Genomic DNA, 22,186 nt, shown 5'->3' on the forward strand with positions numbered 1-22,186 from the left:
AGCTGATATGTGATGAGACAGTTTCGTTGCCTCTGGAGCGCTTCTTCAAAATCCTTTTAAACCACAAAAGCCAGAGAAGAATTTTAGTCATCGCTGACTATTTAGAGAGTTAGACACTCTGTTCTGCTTGGACTTTGGCCAGACTAAATTAAGATATACATATTTTGTGAGCTTGTAAAGACCTCTCAAATATAGTCATCAGGGTTTTCTTGAGGTCTCTCTTTGGAGTGATACTCTCTTCTGCATGATCAGCTGTGTCTCATTCTGGTTCTGCTCAGGCTGATCTGAAGAGAGACGGTCAAGTCTACCAAGCTGCACAGCTTGTCCTCACCTTTAACTGTTTCTAATCACCACACTTTGCCAAAAAACCTCAACAACAGTAAGAGAACTACAGTAGTTAACATAGCTAACATCACATAACTTAAGCTACTATTTTAAAGATACTTTGAACTTAGGACTCTTTTGTTTTTGTTTCGTTTACTGGGGAAAGGAGGATGTATTTTTCAGCAGTATTTGAAGGAGCCTTGAATTGTAACAGCCTTCTCCTCACTGCAGTGATGTCACCACTCCTCAAATATGCCCTCCAAAGGATGCAGCCTCTAACAGTAATTGGGGCAAAGTGGACCTTTTTCAAACCACTACCTACACACTTGCACTCCGTTTGTGAGCTCGCGTGGAGGGTCCTCTACACTAAGTGCCGTCCAAAACCGAGTGTGGAGTGAGAGTGGGTTATTAAACCCTCTAACAGCAAGTCTGCACTGATGCAGGCGTTACACCTTTCATCGTTTCATTGGATAGAGCGATTTGAAAAAGGCCCAGTGTGTTGTTGTTTTTTATACCGTTTTTGCAGGTGTAGAGAGTAGGGATGGGTACTAGTACTCGAGTAGTCAGGTATTCGTGGTTGATCACATTATTCCCGTACGTGAAAGCGCTGCTTTTGGCTACAATACTTGAACTCATACAGTGTTAAATGTGTAACCTAGCTTTATGTTTTCAACTGAATGTACTTTATGATAGTTTAATGGTACAGCTTTGGAACACACCCTGCCAGATTTCAGCAAAAACAACTGTTTTACAGCAGCCACGGCAACTCTCTCTAAGAACACATTACACTGAAAGCAAAAACAAAAAACACAGAACAATCTGAATCTCCTGCGACACGTTAGCCAAGTGATTTCTGAAGTACGTTAACGTTAACATGCAGCGCAAGATTTGTGGCATTAAACTTGCACACCATACAAATACTAGTTTGATGCAGAACTATAACAAAAGTTGATCAGCCTACCACAACCAGTTGATCAACTATTTATTTTAACAATAACTGTATGTTGAGGCTTTTTTGTGATTTAGAGTGTTTGAAGGATGCAAAGCAACACTAGTCCATGTATGCTGCTGCGGTGACATGACAACAGAATGTTCAACGAAACATTAATTGAAGTGGCTGTTACGGTTGTTAAATAAATGCATTTCAAATTAAAATAGCTTTCTGGTGTTGGCTATTTATTTACATTTATGTTAAAATATTGGATATTTGTCTTAATTTAAAGGCACACAGCCAATATACAATTCTGGTCAGGGAGGTCCGTGTCCAATGAACCTTTTGTTTTGCGTTTACAGTAAAAAATAATAATTTGCGGGTACTCGAGTACTCATTTATTGGATAATTTGAGTAATTGAGTACAGGGACTACTGTAAATTCTACTCCCTACATAGCCTGGGTTGCATCTATCCTCTATAATCAAGCTTCTAATACACTAAGCCCTGACATCTCCACACGGTTGTGAACTCAGTTGCTGTGCTTTCAGCTATATCAGTAAACTTTGCTATTCTGCATTGAGTTCTTGTTCCTTTTCCCCCTCTCTTGTTGCAGCTTTCTGTTCTTCCCAAGTTCCTGCCTGCCCCCTGCTCTGGTTCCAACATCCCTTGGAGCTCTCTCTCTGAACCTGCTCACTTGGCTGCAAGACCAATTCGAGGTCTTTCCCTGAATTCTTTCCAATGGCTTCACAACCACCTCTACCTACAGTTTAACAACTTCCATGCCCATAAGCCAGACATTTTTCCTGCATCCGGATCTTTGTCTGCTCGTGGATTTACCTGCTTTGCCTACCTTGAAGGCACATTGGAACATTGGATTTGAAAACATTGATTTGAAAATAGTTTGACCTGCACCCCACCACCTACCATAGTCTAATACTTACTAATAATGTGGAGTGGATTTCTTACACTCATTAATATTTTACAGGAGTTTAAAAAGCATATGCTGAAACCAGATATCTCTGCAGGATGTGAGAGAGCAAGGTTTTTTGTTTTTTTTTGCTGTGGTTTGTGCTCAGAGCCATGAGATGTGATGGGATAAAATATGCTCCATCACTTGTTTGTACTTGATTACTTGATTGTTCTAATTCTATATACCCTCTCCTTGTAAATGCCAATATCCTGCTGCCATTGTTAATTGCAAGCACTTCAAAAAAAAAAAAAAGGACTCAGAATGAGAAACATTATTATTGGTGCTTGGCTAAAAAACTTTGTGACGGAGCGGCTCCGTCACTGAGTGCAGGCGCACACACACCGACACACATGCACTGCGTTTCCCTCTGCCAGTGCTCCTAATGACGAAATAATCATCCTCCTTTCCCTTCCCGTTCCATAGCGCGATCAAGGGTGCACACTTGAAAGCTTTATTTTGGTTTTTCATACATTTATATCAATTTATAGCGCTCTTACCATTTAGGGCGTTAGGTATGCGCTCCGCAGTGTCCCGTTCTGTGCCAAACAGAGGCGGCCCATTTCCTCCAGGTAAATAGACGGACGTAGTGCGCCAGTATGATCACATGATGTAATTGATCGTTGAAATGTTTGTTTTTAAATTATCTCCTAAGAAACGTTTCTGTGTTGTGAATAAAATATCAATTAAAAAGGGTAAGTTAGTGCTGTGGAATCCAAAAGGATGTAAAGGGTTAAAACCTGTCCATTTATGAGAAAATGTCTGTTGTTTAAAATGTTATGTAAATCATAACGCCCGGTGGGAGGGGCTTTTTGTTTAGAAAGAAGGCTGCTTGAGACCTTGATAGTCAACTCTTAGTTACAGAAGTTAACAGTAATTGGAGAGAGTTCTTTGTTTGCTCACTGCTCATGTGGAAGTTTTTTTTTTTTGAAAAATTTCTTTTAGATATTATTTCCCTATTTTTGTTTTTTCCTCATTTTTGTAAATATTGAAGAGGAAATATTGTGGAAACTTGTGGAGGCCGGTGAAAAATAAATTTTATTTTTCAAACTTTTGGGGTTTTTAAAAAGAGAACCCCGTCACAAACTTGTTTCCTGCAACAGTCGAGACTTTGTTTGATTTTACATCACCTGGACCCGGATCCGTGTACGCTTGACCCCAAAGTCCAGTTCATTTGTTTAGTGTGAATACAAACATACCATACTCGGATAGGCTACTGTGCCCGAGTATGCTTGAAGACTTGGTCTCGGGAAGGATTCATGTGTGCTTGAACACAGTCTGTGCTAGATGTGAATGCAACCTCTATTTACACACAGAGATTTTCAGAATGAAAAGTGTTTGGTTTCCACTGTATTGACGAATCAAATATCAAGTTTGTCATCAAACTGGTCTAGCAGACATTGAATAATTGCCAATGTCTTCAAGACTTGACTCGAAACAGCAAACAAAGGAAATAAAGCTTCATGTTCATTGCAGAGCACAGCCTTCATTTCTGTAATTGTGTCTCTTTCTATGTCAAACACTCCTCAGGGTCAGGCCTCACATTAATCATGTGCTATGTTAGAGGTACCATCATGTAATTAAGTCCACTTAAACTTTCCAAAAGTACAGAGAAACTAAAAGGTTAGTATGAATGACAATTCACAAATCATGAAACGTTATGAAGTTAAGAAATCTCTTCAACCAAAATGTTAAAGGTGGCCTATCAAAGCCATGAAATTCCTTTGCAATTGCAAACCAGATCAAAACCTCTTTAATGAGTATAAGGCATTGACAAACAGCAAGAGTTTCACCCTTTAGTTTTCTCTGTTGAGTTCTACCAAAGCCATAATGTCACCAACTGTAGTGTGTTGTTATGATTCAAAGCCAGAAAGACCTCCAAAGCCTCACAGAGGCCCCCACCGCTCCACCAACCACACTGCATAAGCACTTGTTTTGCTTCTCTTTCATCTCTTCTCACCGCTCGGGTTCAGCTGACCCCTTTACTCTGACCAAAACTCACCCCATATGTCAAACTGCTCATTAGACACATCAGAAAACCTGTACACACAACTTTTGAGCACACATGTACAAACACCCTGAATATTAAAATCTGTAAGAACAGAGCAGATGAAAGGCTTTGAGGATAACAAACCACGAAAGGCTTGAATCATGGGTTCACCTCGAAGTGAGATTCTTTCTATCCGTAAATGTGTGCAAATTTGTGTGTGTGGTGAAGGGTTTACGCTGACATGCTTGGTGCCAGATACGTGAGGTCACATGCATGTTCACATGCTCCTGTTGTTCTGATGGTAGAAACAGTTTATGTTCAGGTTTAAAAAAGAAACGTAATGGCAATCAAAAGGAATCAGCTATAAGAAAACCAACAGTGGAGGGAAATGGATGATGTTAAAGCAGAACAATTTCACCACCAACACAACCACTTTTCCAAATGTGTTTTCACCTATTTCAAGTATTTCAAACAATTTCTTATTTAAGGTGGATGAGTAGTCATTCAAAATCCTAGTAAGTAGAGTGCATTTAAGAACATGGATGTGGTGTAGAAAAGCTGTGTGTATGTGTCTGTGTTTTTATGTGTGCAGAGTGGGGGTGAGACATGTCTCTTACAGATGTGAGAAAACGGCCATGTCTCTGAGAGCGAGTGTGTTGACAGCCTAATTGGCAGAATAGAATTATTGAGTTAGTCGTTGAATTGAAGCTAATTTAATGAGTGGAGTTGAAGCGGAGCTGATAGGATGTGCGACTGTGGGAAAACAGGTTTCTGCGCTCTCCACACACACAAAGGACTGGAGTGTGTCTGCGCTTACAGGATGTACAGTGGAGGGAACTCTTGCTCGCTCTTTCTCTTTCTCTCTCCCTCCATTGGTCGGGGTTGCCATGGTGATCAGGGAGGCTTGCCTCGGCGGCCCATAATTTCCAGAGAGTCTGTCTGGATGTGACATGTCCTTTTCAGCCGGCATTGTTTAGATGCTGATTTACGTGTGTTTGTTGCACTTTACCACCACCTCCTCCAAACCTCCAGCAGCGGCTGCAAACTTTAGAGGATTAAGGAACATAACACCTGTTAACACATAATAATGATGTTTTGGGAAGAGTTTGATTGAATGAATAAGATACTATGATTATTTTTTTATTTCAACTTCATTATTTAACGAAGTTGTTAGATCTTTTTTCTTTTCTTTGCCTCCCTGTTTGAAACAGTAATTATTCTCTCAACCAGAACTGCCCTTTTCCCTCCCAGTAGGCGTTCCTTCAACCCTAAGGAGTCCAATCACAGACCAACCTCTTACTCCATCCCTCTGTGGTCATCCTGTTAAGGACTTTTTGTATTCACATGCTTTTTTCCTTTTTTTCCCTTCTACCCCTCATTGAGCCACTTGAGCCTAGAGCAGATGGAAAGATTGTAGAGGGAGGAAAGTAAGCAAGCAGCAGAGATAGAAGGAACTGGCAGGAGCCATGCAGAGAGTGAGGCAGCCCAGCAACAATGCTTGGTGAACTGAACCAGTGAACATCAGAAAGTCTTTTTTTCACCATTTCAGCCCACTAAGAGACCGAGGAATCAGACAGGACAGCCTTGAGGGAACACATCAACTCATCATCCCAGCCAAGGACATTGGAGAGCAAAGACAAGAAGGAGATAGAGACAAGGAGAACGAGGCGAGTCCTACAGATGACAGTGAAAGCAGAGAGGTAAACGGAGGTGATCAGAAGGACCAAATAGTGAAGAGAAAGTAACAGGATTGTGACAGGTGTGAACACAAAGACTGCTCAAAGGAAGGGGTGACAGTCCAGTCAACAAAACGAAGCCAAACAGGGAGTTAAAGAGCAAGGGAAGTCAGAGATAGATAAGGATGGCCAACTCAGGTCTCCAGTTGTTGGGTTATTTCCTGGCTTTGGGCGGCTGGATCGGCATCATCTCCACCACCGCCTTGCCCCAGTGGAAGCAGTCGTCATACGCCGGAGATGCCATCATCACTGCCGTGGGTCTGTATGAGGGGCTGTGGATGAGTTGTGCCTCGCAGAGTACAGGACAGGTGCAATGCAAGATCTTTGACTCCATGCTCTCGTTGGACAGTAAGTACGATGTTTGTCTTTGGCTTAACTTGACTTGTAGTGGCTCTTTCTCTTATCTCACCTTCAAACACTGAACTGATGAAATTGAATGCTACTTGGTGAAACCTGACAAGAACTTCCAAATTGATTTTTTATGAGAATATTTTGTCATCTTTATTAATAATTAAGATTTTTAAAGAGACAACTATGCAAGATGTTTATGGGGCACTTTGTTGGATAACTGAACAAGTATTTCATTTGTTAAGGAACACTTTTCTCAAAACCTGCTTGTCAAGCATCACCAGTTTTCTTGCCCTGTAATTCTTCTTTTGAAAACATACTACCTCCCATTTTATTGGTGCGCTCATTAGATTTGATTAGTAGCCATGTTTTACATTAAGATGTTTTTTACAAGCTATCATGGGAAAAGATGATTAAAGAAAGATAAACTGGAAACTTCTCTTTTCCCTTTGTCCTTCCAAGTTACCCTGGATAAAAGAAAATGCATGGAGCTCTAATATAAATCACAAGCAGTATTAAAGTTGGCCCATTCATTTGGCTGCACATATAAATCAGCAGCAGACGCAAATCAAGCTCCCACTATCTGGGATGGATTATTTTCAAGAGCTGTAAATCTACCGTATAATACTGCTTCTTAAATCTTCATTGAATTTCAATTAAAACTCGAGAACATCATGAAATGTAAAATGTAAGGAGTGGGAGGGGGTTAGGAATGTGGGGTTCAGACATAAATTAGCTCAGAATATGAGCCTCCTGTCATCTCTAATCTTTAAGTAGGACCCAGTGACTCATAATTAATGACACACAGATTATAGGAATCCATCCATCTACTGTCTGCCTCACTCACCCCATTAGTGATTCTAATGACGGACTTAAAGGGGGTGGGCTCGGTCAGAAGACTTTTCTCTACAAACAGTTGAAGACTTTTGACGCTCCTGTCTTTCTCCCTTGTTTGACCCTGGTGTGCTCGTGCTGTGGCACACTAGCCTTGGGGCAACAGTTGCAGCGCTTTGCAAACATTTTTGCGTCTTGTGTGTCATTATATCAAAACATTTTCTGAGGCGTACTGTCTGTGTGACGGGTGCCCGAGCTGATCTCCCATCTCCTTTGGTTAGTTGCAGCAATAAGAACAGCGTATTGTCCTAGCGGATGAATAGAGGCTGTTTGGAGAAGAAAAGGGCAGTGTTGAGCCAAACACCAGAGATATTCCCAGAATGCGCTCCGTCTTCCCCACACGCGCACATTGTTCCATTTGTTCATTAACACACCCAGTGAATACAGATTTAGACAGAACACAAACATTGAAAGAAAAAAAAAACTTAACTCCATGCACATCTGACTGAACACTGAACTGGAAATTCTTGACCCAACATGTTCAGGTTTATTCAGGTGGTTCCCAGACATATTAGGAAATGGAGCAGATCAGCATCCAATGTGTCTGGGGTTCACAGAACGCCCTGCAGGTCTGAGCCTTGATTAAACACCCCTCAGGTGACTGATGCGAGTTAGGAGGGAACTCTTCCCCCCGGTTACGTGCGCAGCAGGAGCAGCATGTGATGGTGGGTAGAATTGCTCACTAGACTGTGCTGCGTCTTTCTGATGTGGCGTAGCAACTGTAGCGGAAGCAGCAGGTTAACTGAGCATCATGCTCAAAAAGGAGCTGATGATCAGGATCATCCACGGTTGAGTAGGTTGGCTCTTATTATCACAAGAGTGGATGGTGGTGCTGAAAGGACAGCTCTTCACAAGTATAAAAATCTGAGCATGATATTAAAGACACATCGCCCCTGACAACACCCTTCATTTAATTGTTGTGTGACTCGCAGAAGACTTAATGTCCCGTCTGCATTAACATTTATGGTTTAGTTAAACCCTGTTAACGAAAATCCGCTCAAGTGCCTTGAGATGTCTGTATATTAGTTACATCTCATTTCACCACAACTTACAAGTACAATTTGCTTGGTAGGCATGTTTACTGGATGGAACCAGATCAGGCCATATGTCTTGCTCTGTATATCTTTAAATGAGATGTTTATCTGGACTTTGCAGGGTAATGTGGCTTATAATCAATGAAATTAGATAAATGCACTTGCTATGATTTGTTTTGTTATTTTTTATTTTTTTGTAAATGAGAGACCAGTTTCCTCTCGCAAAAAAAGTCAATCAAAATGTTGTAACTACCATAGTAGTGATTAATAGTAAGGTCCACTCTGTCTACCAGTATCTAGGGGAAATGTACCATAAGTTCAAAACTGAAAAAGTAATAAAAAGCAAATAGACAGAACTGACAAAAATCAAAAGCACTTGAACTACAGGACAATGGGAGTCTTAAAAGATTTAAGTATACGTAACCACTAAACCATCACTGAACAATTTCAACACCAGTGCTCACTGATTTAACATTAAAGAATTCAGCAGGTATAGATATGTGTGTAGTATGCTTCACATTCATGACTGACTTCTCTAAGCAGTGCTTCTGAGCCTGAGCTCTAAGCTCAGTGGTGTCCAATGGTGTCTAAGACACCTTTGAAAAATGACCAACATCAGAGTATCTTTAGTATTGAATGGTTCTTTACATGCACATCACACAAATTATAAATGGCTTTAGACCAATCTCAGGTGTGACCTAAACACGTTTGGTGGGCCAGTGAGTATTTGGGCAACAGCACAGTGTGGTGAGGGTGTTTAAAACAATGAACTGCAGTGTTTGTGTTATTGGTAATGACCAAACATGTCACCATATGTAAAAATGACACCCATTGAGGAGTGATTCATTTGTTTTAAAAGAACAAAGGAGCTCTTATAGCTCAGAGAAAGAATCATACAATCACTTACATTTGGATCAATCCATTGCTGCTTTCTGCCTCTGAATGGGATAGAACATCACTATCCACATCTTTTAACATGGAAAAACTATATCCTATAGTAGTAGCAGTCCTACAATATGTTAAGTGAATGGCTTCTCATCCGAATTGAATGAGATTTTATTTATGATGTGAATGTGCGATGATGAACCCGATCTATAGTCTACCTGAAAACACTTTTTTCCCAGTGTGTTTCAGTTTTTTTTTTAGTTTTAGAGGTTAGCATTAACTAGTCAATAATCAGATAATCAATCAGGACAAAATGAATATTCACCAAGTGCAGTGTGGTAAAACAATCAAAAGCATGACGTTTGTGAATTTGTGCTTTTAGTTTGTAGTGGAAATGGTTTGGGCTCAAATTGGCCAATGTGAGTTTACATGCATGCATGGTTCTGTAGTGAGTGGGCAGACACAAATTACGTACAAAAGAGTCACAAGTGACCTCACAATGGGAGCTCACAGTGCCTACACACACAGCAGCTAGCACACACACTCATTGAAAGCTTGTGGCTGGCACCACCAACCTTGGCACTGGAAAGAGAGGCGAGCCCTCCCACACCTCCCTCCTGACTCTCCTCTTAGCCTCTCCTTCACCCCAAAAAGCCCTGGACACCCATACTGGTTTTTCCCTGATTGAAACTGGTCAGAGTGGTGTCACTATTGAATAGGGCAAACACCCGTACACGCGAAGAAGAAAAGAGAAATCCCCCAAGTGGATGAAAGAGAAGGAAATCAAACCTCTCTCTGTTCAGACGCTCCATCAAAAGGAGCTCTAGAGCCATAAATCAGACTTCAAAGATGTTTTATCCTCTTTCCTCCATCATAAGTCCCCTCAGATCAGCTTGTGAAATGCTACTTCACTGCCACACCATGACTGATGATGTGTGTATTTCTGTCACAATGTCAAATGATGACTTTAGGACTACTATAGGCTGTTGTTCAACAGTTCTCCTTGAAGTGATCTTCACTTTCTTTTAACACTTCGGCACAAAGTGTGGACAAAAAAATACCATATCTCTTTTAATTTGGTAAATATCATGTCCATTGTCTTAACTGTCAAGTACATCATTCATTGTGAATCTTTGCAATGAAAAATGTAAATAAGAATAAAGTTGTTTTATAAACTACATTTTTTCTTTCTGACTCCTGTCCAGTGGGAGCCATTTCAGGCATTACAAATTACTATATAGTTATGAATCTTTAAGTTGATCTGGTTTTTATTAAGAGTAATGAAAAAAAAACCTATCTGTGGTATAAATATCAAAGAAACAATCATCTTTATATTCTGTTGTATGCTGATATGATGAATTCATTTGAGTGTAATGCCAACGTTCAGTCTTGGCTATGATGAAATACTTTTACCACAGAAAAGGTGCTAAATATATTGTGTTTTTTTCCATGAAAGTGAAACTTTCAAAGCTCTAAGGAGCAGAAAAAAGCTCCATAATTTTTTTTTTAAATTTATTTGAGACAGAATCAATTTCTTAATTAACAAAAATTAAAGGAAAACCTGAACCAAACCAAATCAGAGTGTTATTGGCGGACATTACATAACTCTATTTCTGTTAAAACATTTTTCCAAAAAAAAAAAACATTGATAAAGTTACCATAATTGGTTCAAATACCACAATAGCAGGATCAGTGAGGTTATCTCTTCTGATTGGCTGAGTGAGGATCACATGCTTCTCAACCTTACTGAGGTGCAGAAGGGTGGCCATATGTAATGTGTACAGTCACTAACAAAAAGTCACTTTCAAGGTTCAAGGTTTAAGGAAATGACCAAAAAGTCACTTGGAGTATAAAGGGTTAAATGATGAGGTGCAACACAGAAAAATGAAAAGAAGATGTGTGGGAGGGCTACCAGGTGTAGACAGCTTCAGGATTGCCATATTTTCAACTCAGGAAAATGAATTTGCCTTTGATTTTGTTGCCCCTAAATGGATGAATGGACCAAGCTAATGTTACATAATATCAAGTGTTGAAGCTGGAGCAGATGCAGCGCTGTCTGATCAATGTGTAAGCTTTTAAAAACAGAGGAAACTGTTTAAGAATCATTTTGTGGTCAATACAACTTTAACAGCCGGTGTTTATTAAAGATTTTAGCCAAGGATAACACCATGAGCTTCAAACATTACAGTTACAACTCCACATGACATCAGGAATAAACCAATGAATCTATTGCAGCGTGATCTTCTCAGGTCTAAAGTTAACTACGTTTCAAAGAGGGCGACCATGCTTATTTTCAAGGTGATATTATTCAGTTCAATTGTTGTGTAGTGTAACATGTTATGTTGATGTATGACCTTTAAAAGTACCGTAAAGGAGATCATTTACAGACTATTTTCAGGACTTTTGAAGACTGAGATACAGGGTTAAGGGTTAACTGTTGCTCAACACCACTGGAGGCGAATTGATTTTAGAAATTTTGGGAACAACAGTAGCAACCCAAAAATCAAAGAGAAGAAAAAGTAATACAACACTTGACTGGCTTTGAGGCTCTGGAGAAAAACTCAAAAGGGGAACTTTTCTTCTTTCTTTTATTTTGGAAAATCATTCGAATCAATTTTTTTTTTCTGTGGCTTTGAAGTTAATGTCTGAGACCTTGTGTATGAAACCTGTATAAAAAAGCTTTGATTTACTTTAATTTCCTTATTAGTCAGTTGTCATACCATCACGTATCAGACTCAGGTTGTTGGAGTTTGCATGTTTACTGCCGCTGCTGGGATTTCTACAATCCCCTCGGTTGTTGTAAATAAGACGCTCTCCATCACTATTTTGACAGTATTATCAAGCGCTTAGTGCTGCTTTCGCTTCATTACAGTTGTGAGCGGCTCCGTTTGAGGCAGCAATGTCTGATCGCTCTGGCGACAGCCCCGTGAAAACAATCTTGCTTTGTGACAAAGCCACACTAATCCCACTGTGTGAAGCATGTAAAGCAGGCCCTCCTACAGCTGCTCAGTGTGAGAGAGAGACTTCTGTGTTTCATCTATGACTATCCCACCTACAGTTATTGCCTGTGTGCAGATATTGTGAGTCTGCACATATGTTTGTGTAAATATGTTCCTCCCACTGAGTTATGTGATCTAACGCCTGTGTGTGGGCAGCACATTAGATTTTTGAAAAGGCGAAACCCCAGAGGAATGATGTGGTGATGATTTAAAGGATCGTTTAAGGTCAAAGAGCTCGGCCAAGAGGGTCACCTTCTGAAATTTTAAAAGAGAGGAAAACATCCTGCAGAAAAGTAGGACAGTGGTGGACTCACCCTAATGAGATTTTGGCCACAAATACATGTGGTCTCCCATCAATCCTTCATGCTGTGTATTTTTATTTTCATAGTGGTCATTTTGTTTCTAGAAATGTTTGCTTCATACAAAGTGATTGACGAAAACCCTTTTTGTTTTCTTATCCTCCTTTTCCCTTTATTTCCTCTTTCCGTCCTTTATATCACTATCATCCATCATTCTGTGCTCCCCTCTGTGATCCCTGCGTCCTGTCCTTTTCTTTATCTAGTCCACATCCAGACATGTCGGGCCCTTATGGTAGTGTCAGTACTGCTGGGCTTTATCGGGATCATCGTCAGCGTGGTGGGCATGAAGTGCACTAAGGTGGGAGATAACAACCCAACCACCAAAACCCGCATTGCTGTCACTGGAGGTGCTCTCTTTGTTCTCGCAGGTAGGATTTCTGTTGTGTTGTGTCAGTTTGAAACCAAATATACTCAGCTGCAATTCTCACAAGCAGTGCATTAAGCAAGAGTGGTCTGGAATTTTTCTAGCCTGTGCCTCTCACTGGGGGTCTTTTCAGTAATTAGAGTCCCTGCTGTAAACAGGAAGTGGTCATTTTAAAGGCATTAGCCACTGACCTCAGATATAAAACCACAAGCCCAGAGGAGAAAATGAAGCGAGGAAGTATTTCTCTTATTCATTTGTGTATTGTTTTAGCTGCAGAAATGTTTTACGACTCGAATTACACAGAGAATAACACTTACTAATTCTGTCTCTCTCGACAGGGTTATGTACACTGGTGTCTGTGTCCTGGTATGGGACTCAGGTGTCCTACCAGTTCTTCAACCCAAATACACCGCTCAACGCCAGGTATGTCACTGAAGTGCTGAACGACTGTGACCTGTAATACTTTGTATGGATCTAACTCATGAGAGAGTCACCTCCTTTTTAGTGACTTGTGTTAAAAACAAATATTGTTGCCCCTCACATGTCATGACAAACATTGATGGCAATATTTGAGATAAACAGTAAAAACTGAAGTCTCTATAATTTAATACTTTGAGCATTTGAGCCCCTTAAATTATATAATTTAAATTTGACACATTCAGTTTATTCAGCTTTGTTGATGAAACATTATGACCACCTATGCAATCTAATGCAGTCCAATACAACAGCGCTATAAATTCTACTTATACGAAGCTTCTCTATATGTTATTTTTTGTTGTCATATTTAAAGAGGTGATCATTCTAGTTTACATTTAATATTGAAATCATTGTGGATGGTGTACTGGAGTGCATTGCACATACACATTACATGTTTTTAAAATTTAGCCCACTTCATGTAAACCAGTTCAGTTTGATGCACAAAACTCCAAATATAAAAATGGTATCTGGAGAAACAAAAGTATGAAGCACATTGGATATACAGCAGATTTTAAAAGTTCTTCCTTATATCACTTATTATGCATATAACACACTGTTTTACTGTCGTGCAGCTGAGTGATGAATTCATGTTGAGAAGAGGATGTGCAGAAGAAGAGAAACTGATAGAGAGCAAAGACATAATTTCTGTGCTTATCTGTTGAGTGTTTAAAAATGGCAATGCAATGATTCAACAACTCTAGCCCAATATTTTGACAGTGATCAGAAGCTGCCTTTTCTTGTCATTATACAAGACTGTTACACCACCATGCTATATTATGACAGTGACATACAGTCCTTTCCTCCAGTCATCACGCATACTTTACACGAGTTAATTTTTCCTTTGTTATTGTAGTTTTTAGCTTTTTCGCCTTTTTGTTACGCGACAGAATAAAGCAATGACACTTTTTTTAATCACTTGGCCACAGGCACACATAGTGGTTTCCCAATGTAACATTAGTGTCTGTACCACACATCAGTATTATTATGGGAATAGTACAGTTTGGTATAATTAGAGTACACGATTTCAAGAAAATACATTCATGTTTCAATCACTGTTCAAAACATTGTTAAATTTGGATGATTTAGTAAAGCCAAAATTGTAAGAAATGAAGAGCCATTTGGAAACTGAAAGCCTACTTGTATTATTGAGCTGAACTAAATAATCCAGATTACTAAAAAGAGCTAAAATTCAATTGTTCCTGTCCCTCTTGATTTTGATTGGTCGGTTAGGAAACATTTACATTGACAAGCACTGTGGTGTTCCAAATGTTGCTGTTTTCAAATTGATTTTGATTAGTCACCTTAACTGTGGTGATTGAGGATTAAATAAAGCTTTTAAGATTTCCTAAGTATAGCTAATACACATCACTGCTTTAAATGCTACCAATTCCTAAACTGAACAAATTGTTAGCTTAGCTCAAATGGTTACTACTACTGTTCTTATAATACTAATTTGGTTGATCAACATGTACAGCTTCAGTTGGTACTAAAATGTTTCCAAGGAGATGGATAGAAAATTATTCATCATCCGTATGGCTTGGTTTAGCTGCTTTAAGTTACCTTTTTAAGCTAATAAACACGCAAAGCTTAAGTTTTCAACAAAATCTAAATGATGTTCTGTCGTTCAAAAATGGCTATTGTTTTTTTTAGTATGGATAATGAATATGGCTAGCTTAAGCTTTTTAGTGGAAACATATGGCTATCTTATAATAGTAACTTTTTCAGGGTCCAGCTCTAAATGCCTAAAAACCAACCACAAAGAAAAAGTTCATTTCATCTATATAAGCACCAGTTGGGTATATGTTTGCTTTCCATCAAACATTTTCATTAGATTTCTCCACCAACATTTCTGCATTTCCTTATTTTCAGAAAGTCAGACTATCATTTTCTCTTTTAAAAGTCAGGTTTGTTTGGAAAGCAGTTGTTCTCAAAGTAAACAAACATCAGACGACCCTTCCTCACTGACTTTTATAAGTTTTCTCACTTCTTGGATCTGAAAACAGCTGAACTTTACCTATCATGATAAAAACATTTCCCTTCTCTTTCTTCCACAGGTATGAGTTTGGCTCGGCCCTGTTTGTAGGCTGGGCAGCAGCCAGTCTGACGGTTCTGGGCGGCTCCTTGCTGTGCTGCTCGTGCTCTAAAGAAGAGATGCGAGGGCAGCAATATTACCGCCAATCACAGCCTTCCACAGCCAGGGAGTACGTCTAAACCCACCCACCCCTTCAAATAGCCTCCCAAACAGAGAGCATTGGACAAGTTTGGCACTACTGCCCCTTTTCTTTTTAGTATTATAACTTAAAAAAAAAATCATGCAATCATGTAGGTACTCTCTTACTGGCATGTTAAAACACAGGTGCTCATACAGTACATATAACAAATATTACCCATTGGTGGGACTTAGCGGATATTATTGGTGAAAGGATAAGTTTAACAAGTATCACAGAAGATACACGGAGAGAATGGACATGGAGCTAGAAATACTGATATAGTACCACTGAACTTTGGTTCGCATGTCCTCTGCTTCCTGGTTGGCGCTTCAATCTGTGGTTTGCCTTTATATTGCTCTGTGTATTCACACTCCACTGGTGCAGTTCAGTTGTGTCAAGCAGGAGCCTCAACCACAGCTCAGAAACTTGGGAAAGTTAAGAAGTGCCTCCTCTGCTGTTTTAGGAGATACAGAGGTTGGCCTGTCGAATTTCACATAAGAAGAAACAGCAATGATTGCAGAGGACACTCATTTCACCTGCTCCAACTTAAAGCATGGCTGCAGCTTAACAGAGAGCAATTCAGACTCAGGACAGAAAAACCTTTGCAATACATTTCACTCTGCTGCAAGTATCTAGTAAGTAGTATTAAAGTTATAAAGAAAATGTGTTTTATGCTAAAGGCAAGCAAGATGTGGAGCAATTAAAACGAAAAAGACAGAATCCAAACTTTACTCAGATAGACTAATAGGTTGTTGACAGAATTTCTGAAAGATTTTGGTGAGGAACTTCAAGTCTAATAATTGTTGGATTCAGCATATAAAATGCAGAATTCTTTTGAAAACCAAACCTATTGGAAATGTGTGTCAGGAGTTTAACAGTTTTATTGTGTATTGTCACAAAAGAAATAAAAAGGAAGCACGAACAGTTGTTAAATAAATGAATTAGACCAGTTTTTTTGCAGTTTCCATTGTCTGCAATAACTTATATTCATTATTTCAGTCTGACAGAAGCAGATAGCCAGTGATCAAACATTTTCGGACGGTAAACGAGTTTGTTATAACCAATACCTCTAACTACAACTTCAGGCTCTGTCAATCCAGCTTACTCGAAGACAGCCTAAATATGTTAAACTTGCTTCATAGCTTAACCCTCAGGTGCTTTCAGTGTCCTGTGTAATAAAGACTTCATGCAGCCATTTGATAATCGCAGAGGAACTTCCTCACTTTAAAAGAAGCAAGTCTTGATATAGTCACAAATCACACAAGACTGCTTTAGCTGCACATCAGACACACAATCTGCACTGCAATAGTGGATGTGAACTGCTGGTAAAAGATTTTTATTGAGTTTGTTCTTGGCATGAACACTGTCAATGATCATTTCAACACTTTACACTTGGACAACGTGAAGGTTCTCACTAACACATGTAACTGATCTCCATTTACTAACGCCATCATTCGACCTTGATTTCATTATCTCTTGTACAACCACATGAATGACAAATATTTAAGCTATTTCATTGACTCCTCACAAAGGTCTGATCATCATAAGCTATAGAACACGAGTGCAGTATTTAACAATACTTTCAAATGGACCATAAGCTAACATCATAACAGATTTGTAAATAATACTATCACCATGTCACACTGCAATAGAATTAACTCAATTATTATTTTATTTAAACATTATACTACATGCACTGCAAAAGTCACAACCAACTTTTTAAAACCTACCCAACATAAGAGCCTTTAAAACTCAACAGCAGGTCTAAATTGGCTCTTGAGTTCCCCCTTCATGCTCCCACATCATAGTCCTGTATTTGTGTTTTTTAAAAGAGCTGCTCCATCAATGTTCAAGATAATGAAGCCATTAAAGCTTCCAAGAATCACCCCCAGTCCCCCCATTCCCCCCATTCCCTGGTCATACAGCCTCTCTCCTTGGTAGACACTTGTTTTCGGGGTGCTCTGTCAGTCTCTGATTGTGGGGGTTTTGGGTCTATAGGGAAGTGTGCGTGCCCTTTAAATAAAGGGGAATGTCAGGCGTCACTGTCCGTAGCAGCTGTGCTTTGAATAGTAATTGCTTAACAACAAGACTGATGGAATGAAGAGTTGAGATATGTCCAAAGAAAAGAAAAGGAAAAAGTCCAGAATCCCTGAACAGACATGCAACCATATAATTTTACAGGGATTTTCAGTGATACCAAGTTTCCAAGTTGTTTTCTCGAGACCTCAATTTATTCAATCCAATCTCGGGATAACTTCTCTGGTTAACCCATGATACTGTAACAAGTTCATTTTAGTAGTCTTCTGACGATCTTGCAAAGTTAAAAATATCATAAGAAACCAAAAAGTGTCATCTCGAGATAGTGAGATAAACAAGTTGAGATCTCGAGAAAGCAACCAATAACCCATTATCACTAAAATAAAGGGAGTATAATAAATTATGTGGATGCATGTCCTCTGCTGGTTTCAGTACAACATACTTTTTGGGGCATAAGCTTAATCACTGTTTTGCTTGAACTAAGATCTTCTCTCAAATAAGTATAGATGTGATAGTTAACTTAGCATAGTTTGTCAATGTGTTGGGTTTTTTTTTTTCCCCCCAAGCAAACCAAAAGAGGTATACGTCCAATGAGATCAAACTATATACTGGCACAGGAGTGAGTCCTAAAACCCGCAAGTGAGTTAGCATTTTAGCGCCATGGGTTCCTAACTCTAAAAGTCAACGGGGATGTTGAATTGGTTTGTGGTTAGACGCCTGAAATAAGGTCTGTGGTTAACACAAGCTTAAGAAATGTTGAGGTTTTGTTAGACGAGATAAACTAGGTTAGCTAAGACCCCATTTGTGAATTTGAAAGTGTTTATGCGTACTTAAAACACCGGTATCTAACGAGTGGCTAAAGCAGACTGCAGTGTTTGTCGAAGACATTAAGTGTTTTCACGCCATGAAGTCTATCACTAATCCGCCTTACAGCTTCTAGTGATGTTTTTCAGTGCTCTTGCAAATATTAGGTTCATAAACAACTTATGAAGCTACAGTTTTGCTAGCTTGTCAAAACTGCTGAACAGGTGAATGAAGCATAACGGTCGTGATGTCAAAATCAACTGACCGCGCAGTAGTTCGCTTGGAGCATCACGGTAGCTTTTTACTTCTCTTGGCTGCATTAATGCTTCAAACCTCTTAAAAGTGGTATTCATCTGTAAATATTACCCAGCTGAACAAAACAGCTACGTATTAGAGACGTATTTTGCCACAGAGCTTATTTTCTGCAATGATCCAAAATCAGCAAAAATCCCATCGGCAATTTCTCATTCGAACCCATGGTGAAGTTACTTCCAGGTTGGCCTATAAAAATAAGTCATCTCTTTTTCAGTCTATTCCTTAAATATATTTGATAAACCATCAGTTGGCTTAAGTTAGCATTGTTAGTATTTATTTGAAGTAAGTAATCTAGATATTACTGTTGGCCAACATGTAGCAGCACAATCTATCCCTTCTCACTGACTTTCTAGCCCTTCTGCTCACTTCATACTCATCACATCTGTTTCTCTTTCTAACACTTCACAGCTGTTGTGAGAATCTGAGAGGTCTTGATGTGTCTCTTATTTCCCCTTCGCGTCCTCTAATCCTGTTCTTCTCTGACTGTCTTCTTCTCTCCTCTAATTCAGGGCAGAGTTGTTGAGTGAAACTAGTTTCCCTGACTGATCAGCCCCCGCCTTTTTATCGAGGACTGTCCAACTGTCCAACCACTGTCTTCCCCCCTTTTTTCTGTTACCTTTTAGATCCCTAAATTTGGACTTCTTGCAGTAGAATATTCCCCTTTCCTCAGTACTACCGATGCACCTTATCAGTTTTAGTGGGAAGCTAGATGAATTGTCTCCTCCCATCCTCCCCTACCTTCTGAGCCTTTTCTGTAAATATGGACTCTTTAAGGATACATGATCTGACCTTTAAACTCAGAAATAAGGTGACCTCCATTTCAGCATGTCAACCCTCTGCTACACCACCCACAAGACGGCTCTGTTCATTCATTGGTTGAACGTTAACATTTAGTTGAAACCCGTTGTGGTTTTGTTGCGCTGATTTATGAGTTCACTTATATCCTATGACCTCCGGGATTTGTTTTTCTTGAGTTTTTGTGTGTTTGTAAATGTCTCTTCTGCGGTTTATTTTGTTTGCTGTGACTGTACTTTGACTGAAACATGTCTTTTTTTCCCTTTTGAATTGCAGACCAAATGTTAAAAGTACCCCACCAGAGAAAAGGGAGCAGTACTTGTAGTTTGGGAGAGTCTTCTGGCCTTACCATGGTTTAGATTCTGTCAACAGGCAAAACCCTCTCACAGAGGAATTCAAAACAGACAAACAGACACCATTAATGAAAGACATAATGCACAGCAACCTTACAACATGAATTAAACAGTTTTTCAATGTTAAATTTGTTTGGGTTTGACAAATAGTCTTGGGGGTTGACAAAGATCAGATTCTGTCTTGTCTGTTTTGTTGACTTTGGGAGAGACATTCATTCAGGGTATGTTTTCTATAACATTGTTAAAATGCCCAGGTGTATATACCACCTTCTTCTTCTTTCTTTTTTTTTTACTACATATATAATGTTTTACTACAGTGCCTTATAACACATGTATGTGCACATGTTTGTTTTTGACTTCAAGGATCCTTTATCCCATCCCGTCTGAGGGATGTGTGTCTATAGTTTCTCTGCCAGCATTTCTGGATGGCTTTTTCTATTGTTGTAATTCTGAAACTGAATGTGAAGCTACTCTACAGTACCACTTATGAAACAACAAACACATACACACGATAGATCTTCAGCATAGTGCCTTATGCCACTGTTTGTAAGACGCTGTGGGCCTGCTTCATTGTAGCCTGGATTGAGGATATACCCAGTTAGATTTCTTTTGTTTTGTAATGTGCTGATTATGATTTGGTGTGAAAGACAGAGTCGTTGTCTTATTGGCTCTGAGGATGTACTGTACTGTGTGCCGTCTCCTGTACTAAAGAGCACCAGTTAGCTGAGTGTTCAAAATGCCTGCATTCATTTACCATGCAATTCCTTTCTCTAATATTTACCTCCTTGATGTTGTGTACCATCTCATTTACCGTATACCCCTGTCTGTTTCTTTTAGAATAAAGCAAACAGAGACATAAAAAAGGTGATTGGACTGAGTTATTTGTCGTTTCCTAACTTTCTGCCCTTGCCTGACTTCGTGCACCCTCCTCCTACTCATGCCTCTTTTCCAGCTCAAATACTTCTTTTGCACCCTGTTGTTCAATAATTGCAGACATGGAATTCCACTTCTGCTCCACTGGACCGTTGGCACATTCTCTACGGTGGGCTCACAAAGTTAACACTGCCGCTACAACACACAACAAGACTTCAATTTGTTTTTTTTCTTTTGTTGAGACTCTGCAACACACATTTGTTAATTAGAAGCTAGCCTGTTAAATCTCTATTGAGAGTAGTGGCACTTTGGAAGCAGAGATTTTACATCAAGCTGCTGGAAACGAAACAAAACCTAATTTTGTAGTTTGAAATGTTTCTTAAAGGAGAAGCCCTACATACAGACTTAGAGGGTTAAACATTGTTGAGCTGTTTTTCTGTAAATTGATGCTTCAGCAAACTGAGTATTTCAGTGAAAACATTGAGCTTTTGTAGTAAACGATCATTTTAGGGGAAGAACGGGACTCTATTTGAGTTGCATATGGAGTAGAAATAAGGCAGCATGAGTGAAAACACCGGTGATGTGAACACAGTGTGGGTGTGAAATCTCACACACACCTGACATGTACGGATGCACCTACACCACCCATGACTATACAGTCTGTTCAACAAATCTGACATTCAGCTTTGACACCATGTATGACTATCTTGAAAAAAGAAAATCCACTATGACATTTCCTCCAGCTGTACTTTATACGGACATTTATTAAAGCAACTGTGATTTATGCACAATCATAAAACTCTCATCCAAATAAAACACATACATCAGCATCTTTCTCCTCTGCATGTTCCTGCTAATCTCAAGCTATGCAAGAGATATTTTTTGTCCCTGTTATCAGGCATAAACTTCTACTGATATGGGATGTAGAGCTGCACAGACGTTCATAGCGTAGATCCACTGTTACGGTAAGTGAATGAAGTTGACACACAGAGCAGAGGTTATTAAGATAATTACACCGATTAACTGAAGTTTGCGGCTGAAACCAAATCATTATAGTAAACACGGGAATGTGTTTTCCTCCTCATAATGATTGATGATGCGTGAACGCATTTTAATGGATGCACACTGCGGTAATAGGAATGTGAGTCTGGAATCTACTATTATTGCTAAACCGTAAACATTATTACAATCTAACATGTTTACATGGGGAGACTGCTCATTCACATTGGGGAAGAAAGGAGGGGGCAGATATGAAGACTTTATTGATGGAGCTTTTTTTAAAGAACTCCCCGTCCTCTAAAGATCTGATGAACATAACTCATGCTGAATGTATGGAGAAACATTGGAAAGACTGTTGATTCATTTTAGTCACATGCTAGTTGCTAATTATGAGATAGAAAGAAAAGTATTAACTCACCATTCAGTTAGAAGTGAATATGAATCCTTTTTATTAGCAAGGCTGTGTGCAGGACAACAGGCTATCTCCTTA

General features: G+C 39.3%; 1 protein-coding gene across 3 annotated transcripts; it reads left to right on the forward strand.

The window, feature by feature from the left end:
* Positions 1–5,517: 5,517 nt before the first annotated feature.
* Positions 5,518–20,700, forward strand: cldn19 (claudin 19). 3 transcript variants are annotated; one of them, XM_079341374.1, is made up of 6 exons: positions 5,518–6,298; positions 12,673–12,837; positions 13,172–13,256; positions 15,365–15,511; positions 16,520–16,561; positions 19,186–20,700. In XM_079341374.1, exons 1-5 carry the CDS (start codon positions 6,076–6,078, stop codon positions 16,542–16,544), a joined length of 645 nt encoding a protein of 214 aa, XP_079197500.1. In that variant the 5' UTR covers positions 5,518–6,075; the 3' UTR covers positions 16,545–16,561; positions 19,186–20,700. The 3 variants fall into 3 exon arrangements, with proteins under 3 accessions (XP_079197500.1, XP_079197499.1, XP_079197498.1); XM_079341373.1 differs by lacking the exon at positions 16,520–16,561 and having other exon boundaries at positions 5,519–6,298; positions 19,186–20,699; XM_079341372.1 differs by lacking the exon at positions 16,520–16,561 and having other exon boundaries at positions 5,521–6,298; positions 19,748–20,697.
* Positions 20,701–22,186: the final 1,486 nt, after the last annotated feature.

This window comes from Symphodus melops, assembly GCF_947650265.1.
Source record: "Symphodus melops genome assembly, chromosome: 4".
NCBI lineage: Eukaryota > Metazoa > Chordata > Actinopteri > Labriformes > Labridae > Symphodus > Symphodus melops.

Coding starts and splice junctions, on each gene's coding strand:
- cldn19 (XM_079341372.1), top strand. CDS start 6,076: ATGGCCAACTCAGGTCTCCAGTTGTTGGGTTATTTCCTGGCTTTGGGC. Junction 13,257..15,364: donor AATACACCGCTCAACGCCAG/GTATGTCACTGA, acceptor TTTCTTCCACAG/GTATGAGTTTGGCTCGGCCC. Junction 15,512..19,747: donor CAGCCTTCCACAGCCAGGGA/GTACGTCTAAAC, acceptor TTTGAATTGCAG/ACCAAATGTTAAAAGTACCC.